At 46.1% G+C, this 8,025-nt stretch overlaps 1 protein-coding gene across 1 annotated transcript in view; it reads right to left on the bottom strand.

Annotated features, from left to right (window-relative positions):
• STYXL1 (serine/threonine/tyrosine interacting like 1) overlaps positions 1 to 8,025 on the bottom strand; it is a 29,923-nt gene that overhangs the window by 11,040 nt on the left and 10,858 nt on the right. Inside the window, exons 4-5 of the mRNA XM_007940224.1 lie at positions 7,247 to 7,392; positions 2,505 to 2,650 (exon numbers count right to left, since the gene is read on the bottom strand). Coding sequence (XP_007938415.1) covers positions 2,505 to 2,650; positions 7,247 to 7,392 — 292 coding nt within the window. The remainder of the gene's footprint in view (positions 1 to 2,504; positions 2,651 to 7,246; positions 7,393 to 8,025) is intronic.

The raw sequence follows: 8,025 nt of genomic DNA, 5'->3' as shown, positions 1-8,025 counted from the left end.
CCTCCCACCCATGATGGCCATGAATAAACTTTGGTCTTTATACCTCTGCCTGTTCTAGTCTTCTATGTAAGTGAGGTTACACATCATTTGTCCTTTTGTGATTGATGTATTTCACACCGCATAATGCCCTCAAGCTCTGTCCACATTGTAGCATGTATCAGGACTTCATGTCTCTTTCTGGGTGAACAGTATTCCATTGTATGTGTGTATCACATTTTGTTTATCCATTCGTCCACTGATGGGCTTTTAGATCGCTTCGGTGTTTTGGCCATTGTCAATAGGGCTCCAGTGAACACTGGTGATATCTGTAACTCTTAACAAGACCATTCAGTCCATTTACGTTTCATGTATTAACTATTTGGTTTGGAAACCCAAGGAGGGGTCGCTATGAGTCAGGTCTGACTCAACAGCACATAACAACAACAACAACATGAGTCAGAATTCAACTCAACAGCAATGGGTTATACTCACTGCCATCAAGTCAATTCCAACTCACAGTGACCCCCTCTGGATTTCTGAGGCAGTAAATCTTTATGGAAGTAGATTGCCCAACCTTCCTTCCGAGGAGTGGCTGGTGGGTTTGAACCACCAACCTTCTGGTTAGCAGTCAAATGCCTTAGGCACTACCCCACCAGAGCTCCTTAATGGGTTACAGACATTGTTAATTACTGTGCAAGCTGTCCACGCCGATTTCGATTTGCCTCATATTTAAACGTTCAGTTGCTCGTCCTTTCTTCTCACATTTCCCTGCTTCCGTCTGGAATCAGTTTCCTTTGACTTGAAGAACATCCTTTAGTATTTCCTTTTATGAGGATCTATAGTGACGAAGCCTTTCAGTTCTTCATTTGTGTGTCTAGATTTCACCTTTGTCATTTCCTCCACAGTTTGAGGTAAAATTGACATATAGTAAACTGCACATATTTAAACTGTACAATTTGATGAACTTTGATACGTATATATTTATGTGGGAACATCAGCACAATCAAGAAGTTCCTCTGTGCTAACTTTTCGTTTTCATTACTATTTAGTTTCCTAGATGAACACTGATATCAAATTATCTACTTCCACACACATGGAAAATTCCACTCACTTTTTGGCTGAGATCTTTTTGAACATATAGATTAATTCACGGACAATGAACATTGTCAAAGTATTAGGCTTCCTCCCCAAGAAAGCCTTTCCTGTGATTCATATCTTTTTTTATCTACTTCATTAAAGCTTTGGCATTTTCTAAACATAAATTCTACATGTTTCTTGTTAAATTTATCCCTGCAAATCTGTTTTTAAATATTTTATTGTGTTTTTGGTGAAGGTTTACACAGCAAGTTAGGTTCCAATTCAACAATTTCTACATAAGTTGTTCTGACTTTGGCTACGCTCTTCACAAGGTGTGAACATTCCAAATATTTCCCTTCTGGTTGTTCTGTTTCCCTTAATCTAGTTTCCCAGTCCCCTTCTATTCTCATCTTTGTTTTAAAGTCTTTGTTGACTGTTTGGTCTCATATAGGTGATTTTTTTTTTTCAAAGGAGCACAGGTAATTTATAGGAGGTAACGGTCATTATCTTTTGAGCCAATTTGCGATTTAGCTACAAAGTGACCTTAAGGGTTAGTTTTGGTTCAAGGCTTGAAGAGTGGCTCAGGACAATAGTCTTGGGTAGTCCTCTAGTCTCAACAAATCCAGTAGGTCAGATTTTTGTTTTTTGACTTTGTTTTTAGGGATTTGGGGTTCAGTTCCACATTTTTCTCCCATTCCATCAGGGCCCATCTATTGTGGCCCTGAAGAACACTTGGCAGCGGTCACCAGGTATCTCTATGAATATTAATCCTTTTTTCCTTGCTATTGTCAATTGGATCTTTTCTATTTTGCTAACTGATTATTATTTTTATATTGATAAATCAAATTAATTGCCTTTTATAAAGTATTTTTTGTTCCTAGATTCCTTATGCATTCATTCTCCCTGAACTGAATCTTTCTAGCTTTATCAGGAGCTGGGAGAGGAGGGGTTGACAGGGCTAGACCTTTGTGACCATGACTGAGCCCAGCTGGGAAGACAAAGGCTGTGTGGGGCTTTCCTGCTGCCTGAAAAACGATGACCACGAGTGTGCATGTGTGTGTGTCTGTGTGCGTGTGTGTGTCTCCCTGGCACCAGGACAACTCTCCACAGGGCGGCATTTCCCAGAGGGACTGAGGCAGTGAGAACAGGATGTTCTGTGTCATAATACTCAATTATAATACTCAATTCCAGGAAAGCATTACTGTTGTTCACATTGAAAGGGTAAGTACAGGGTCTCCCTCAGAGGCAGAGGAGGCCAGGCCAGGAAACTGACCGCAGACCAGGAAGAGATGGAGATGAGGTCTCCCCCTACTCCAGCGCGTGCTGACCTGTGAGAGCCTTTTCAGCTCTCAGCTTTTATGATTACGTCACTAGGAACAGGTATCAACAAACGACACTTCATCTAGAGAAAAAGAAAAAAAAATCCATTGTGTATCTCTTTTACTTACAATGGTCCTGTCTCCATGGAGACATTGACATGGGCTTTGATTTTCAAATCCTTCTGAATCTGAGGGTTGCAGGCTTGGCTGAAATTGCCCAAGTAGATGCTGCCTGGTATTATCTCAACAGGGTATGGCTGAAATGCATCCAGTTCCTGAGGTGGGGAAGGAGATAGACTGCTCTAAGTACATTCTCCAGGGAGGTGTCTATGTTCTGAAATGTGGATCAGCAAACATGCCTTAGCCAAATGATCCCAGGTCTGTGAATTAGCTCAGACCTGGGCTTCCCACAATGATCTGCACTAGGAGACACAGAGCCAGTAGCAGCAGCAGGACTGAACCCCTCCCCCCCCATCATGGTACAGAGAGTTGATCTCAATCCTGACATCTCACTCCCCTCCACAGCCCCTATCTGCACCTGCCAGGTGTGCTAACACTGGAGTCATGTACTCAGTGGTCCACAACTGTGCAAACCCAGGGAGTGTGCAATTGGGGGTGGGCTGGGGAGGTGCAGCCCTTTTATTATACTTGGAGGCTGCCATAATTTAAATGCTTTTTAAGAAAAAACAGTAAAACTGTTCACATAGACCCTGTTTGTCATTAGAAAATGAATTCTGATGAAGGGATTGAGTATATAGAGAGGTGGGAGAACAGGACATCCACTTAAATAAAAGCTTACTGAATTTCAGGTCCAAAATTATGATAATAAAAATTTAATTTATTTTAAAAGCAAAGAAACAAAGAGGATTATTTCTTCATTTCCCAGAGTGTGGAAGAAGAAACAGTCAAAGCCAAACTCACTGCCACTGGGTCAGTTCTGAACCATAGCAACCCCCACTGGGTTTCCAAGGCTGTAAATCTTTATGGAAACAGATTGTCTCATCTTTTTTCCACAGAGTGATTGGTGGGTTCGAACCACCAACCTTTTGGTTAGCAGCCAAATGCCCTAACCACTGCACCACCAGAGCTCCCAGTCCCTCAGAATGCTGTGTGGCAAAGGCTCCAGAGAACCAAGTACCTATGATCATCTTCTCACAGAAACTCTGCATTTAGCAATGAAAGGTGTTAAGAAGTCCTTCAGTAAAGAAGTCTGTTAACTTGTACACCAACCGTTTTCTAATGTGACCTGACTAGGGACCATATTTCTCCGCCAATATTCCATGAGAAGTACTTTGAAAGATGCTGACCTATGTAATTTGAAAGGTCAAAGCCAGTTCCCAAAATCCTCTAGTTCCAAGTCTGACTCAGAAATAACATCGTCAATACCTCAGGCTACTGCAGTGACCTCCTCAGTGTGTCCTGGACCCAGCACCACTCCCCTCACACATAGCAAACCTGCTGCAAGGCCACATTCTTCCCCAGCTGCTAGCCCCAAAAGCACTCAGAGCCTCCTAGACAGCCAGTCAGTTCACAGGGACACCCAACATCCGTCAGTGCAGGCCGGCCCACTGCTTGCAAATGCAAGCTCACCCCAGAGCTCAGGCTGAGCCCACCCAGAAGCAGCCAGCTACGGGACACACAGTTTGCTGGTCGTCAGATGAACTCCCCCTAATTCCACTGGAAAAGTCTCACTGAAGACCTACACAGATCTGTCAGCTCTCTTCCTGCTGCCTTCAAACCAGCTTCCTTTACTGTGTGTGCACAGGGAAGGGGAAAGGGTGTAGCATGGATTAAAGAAAGACATGCTGTACTATAAAGAGCAAAAACCAAGCCCACTGCCACTGAGTGAATTCTGATTAATAGGAACTCCCATTGGGTTTCTAAGACTGTCTATCTTTACGGAAGCAGACTGCCCCATCTTCCTCTCACAGAGCAGCTGGTGGGTCTGAACCGCTGACCTCTGCTTAGCAGCCAAATGCCTCACCCACTGTGCCGCCAGAGCTCCTTATAAAGAGCAAGTGCACACTAATTCTAGAGGACGTGGTGTTGACAATCACATCTTGACGAGTGTAAAAGAAAATGTTTTATAAGCTTGCTGCCATGTCATCTCTGGCTCCCAGTGACCCCCCTGTGTCAAAGCAGAACCATGCTCCATAGGGTTTTCAATGGCGGATTCTTTTCAGAAGTAAACCACCAGGTGTTTCTTCTGACACACCTCGGGTGGACGAGAACCTCCAACCTTTCAGTCCTCAGTTGGCATGGCAGCCATTTGCACCACCCCGAGTCACGGTGAGAGAAATAAGTATCTCAAATTAACATGGTCAAATGGAGCCCATCATCTTCCCCTAAGCTACCTCCTCCTTCCATGCTCCCCACCTCAGTGAACTAAGCCACTGCCACCCACACCTAAAACCAGGGCATGACCCTAGACTCCCGTGGTAGTTAAAGTTATGTGTCTGGGTCTGGGTTTGAGTGGCTGGGCAGCTGTATTTAGTGATTCCCCATGATGAGACTGGCAATCAGCTCCATGGTGGAGTCTGCTGTGAGCACCTGAGTAGCTGCCTTAGGGATGTGTCTGCTTCCAGAACAGAAGCAACTTTGAGAGAGGTCTCTGCAGGTAGCCGAGTCTTCATTTAGCAGCCTGCCATGTTTCCTGCCGATCTTGGGACTGTTTCTGGGCTTGAACTAGTGGCCTACTGTGTGGCTTAATAATCTTAGGACTATGCAATGTTACTTGTCAACCTTGGGTCTGTCAGCCTCAGCTGCCAGCAGTTGCCTGAGTGAAGAGATGCCTCCAACTCCACTGGGCTGGAAGCAAGAGGCAGAGCAGAAGCCCAAAGTTGAGGGCCTTCACCCAGTCCCTAGAGCTGGCACTTTGAATTCAGATTTCTAGCCTCTTAAACTGTAAGAGAATAAATCCCTGTTGTGGAGGCCACCCACTTGTGGTGTGTCTGTTGTAGCAGCCTGGAGAACCAAGATAATTCCTTACCCCACCCAGTCCAATCAATACACTTCCTAAATATTTCTTGACTCCCTCCCCTTCTCTCTGTCCTTTCTGCCCACTCCACTGCCATGGAGTCTATTCTAACTCATAGCAACCCTACAGGACAGAGTAGAAATGCCCCATAGGGTTCCCAAGTCTGTAAATCTTTACAGAAAGCAGGCTCTCTCATCTTTCTCCCACAGAGCAACTGCTGGTTTCAAACCACCAACCTTCTGGTTAGCACCTGAGCTAATTCCTCCTGTTGGGAAAACATCCTCCTGGATGAGCTCCCTGAATCCCATCAGCCCCATAGCTCTGTTCTCCACAACACAATCAGTGCCCATCTTTCTAACATGCAATCCGACTGTACCACCCTCGGATTGAAACCACCCAAGGGCATCCACCATCTACCACTAGCAGTGGTCTCACTGCGAAGTAGTTATACATTTTTTTTAAAAAAATCACAGAACCCTCTTGGTTCAAAGTGAAATCTTATTTAGAGGATGCCATTATGTAAAACAGAGGAAGTTGTAGGCTGCTCTGTTTAAAAGGGGGGGGGGCAGCTTAGAGACCAGAGGCTCCCTTATACAGGGGGCTCCTTGGGCAGCAGTGGCAACACCCCGCTATGCAGTACACCAGAACAGGTAATAGGCTTTCACTCTCATACCTGAAATGGGGACAAAGATTCCCAAAGCAAACCTACATCCCTCTGACAGCTACCATCAGCTATGACCCCAAGTTCCTTCTTTCCAATCCACATGACAAGACGAGGGCAAGGGAAAAAAGTCATTGGTACACACAAAATGTACCCAACCGTACACTTTAAATACATGTAATTCACTGCACCTCAAATATACCTCAGTGCCACTTTGAGGACTAAGGTGCACCTGACTCAAGCCATGGTATTTTCAATTGCCTCATATGCATGTGAGAGCTGGACAATGAATAAGGAAGACTGCAGATGAATTGATGCCTTTGAGCTGTGGTGTTGGTGAAGAATGCTGAAAGTACCATGGACCGCCACAAGAATGAACAAATCTGTCCTGGAGGAGGTGCAGCCGGAATGCTCCTTGGAAGTGAGAGTGGCCAGACTTCGTGTCACCTACTTTGGTCACGTGGTCAGAAGGGACCATTCCCTGGTAAGGCAGAGGGTCAGTGAAAAAGGGGAAGACTCTCAACAGGATGGACTGACACAGTGGCTGCAATGATGGGCTGTAGCATAGCAAAGATTGTGAGGACGGTGCAGTACTGGACAGTGTTTTGTTCTGTTGTGCGGAGGGCCGCTATGAGTCAGAACGGACTCAACAGTGTCTAACAACAGCAACACAATGTCAGACACTCCTACTTGCTTTTCACCCAATGCTGGCTGGAGCATCTGAGCCAGCAGGGCCAAGAAGGGTTCACTGAGGTTGGCCTACGCCTCTTTCCCCACCACTGCATGCCCCTGATGCTTGCTAACCAGATGGCTGGCGGTTCAAACCCACCAGCCACTCCTTGGAAGGAAGGTTGGGCAATCCTACTTCCGTAGTGATACTGCCTCGGAAACCCAAGGAGGGGTCGCTATGAGTCGGGTTTGACTCGATGGCACATAACAACAACAACAAGCATGCCCCAAGGTCATTCCCGGGGTTGGCAGGCCAGGCGTGTGGGCAGTGAAGGAATGGGAACCATAGGTGCTGGGAGACTCCAGGTAGGGGTTGGAAGGAGTCACAGTAACAGACGGGGCCAAGGGAAGGCTGAACAGGGCCCCAAGAAATCCCAGCAGAGGCCACCAGCAGCGCACAGAACCAGACTGGGCCGGCGTGAGAACAGTGCACACTCCCCATCACTGACAGCAGCCGGGTACCCGAGACACCTGAGCCCGCCCACACTCAGCACGCTGCCTTGCCTGGGGCATCCAGATGATCTTCTGGGTCCTGAAGAAGTGATACATGGCCGAGAAGCGCTCATAGCCCCCTCTCAGAATGTAGACAGGGTGGCAGGTGAGGTGGGTCAGGACTCGGCCACACTCAATGGCAGCTCCAAGCACCAGTCCTAAGAGTGGAGACCAAAGAGATAAATGTGCCCTGGATGTGAACAGCCACCTTACTCTGCAAAACAATTTTTTAGGAAGCTGAAGCCAAAATGTACAGGGATGAATGTTACCATTAAAAGTTTAAAAGCAACTTATCACAAAGTTAACCTGTTTTTTAAAAAAATGTAAACTCTTTTGCCCTATCAGACATCAAACCAAACCAAACTCACTGCCGTCGAGTTGGATCTGACTCATGGCGCGACCCCTCCTCAAGTTTCCGAGGTGGTATCATTGTGGAAGTAGATTGCCCCATCTTCCTTCTGAGGCATGGTTGGTGGGTGTGAACCGCCAGCCTTCTGGTTAGCAGTCAAATGCCTTAGGCACTACGCTACCATATACTTGGATTTATTGAGATAAACTTCACATATAGTTCAACCATCTCTAGTATACAATGCCGTATTTTTAGTCTATTCACACAGTTGTGCAAGCATCACCACTAATTCCAGATATTTCCATCATCTCAAAAAGAAACCCCATACCCATTAGCAGCCACTTCCCATTCCCCTCTCTCCCCACCCATAAAAAACAAAACCCACTGCCACCAAGTCCGTTCTGACTCATAGCAACCCTACAGAACAGAGAAGAACTGCCCC

This window comes from Orycteropus afer, unplaced genomic scaffold (genome assembly GCF_000298275.1).
Source record: "Orycteropus afer afer isolate SDZICR_OR568_19922 unplaced genomic scaffold, OryAfe1.0 scaffold00006, whole genome shotgun sequence".
Lineage (NCBI taxonomy): Eukaryota > Metazoa > Chordata > Mammalia > Tubulidentata > Orycteropodidae > Orycteropus > Orycteropus afer.
Note: the sequence above shows the minus strand (reverse complement) of the source record. Positions and strands in the feature narration are given on the sequence as shown.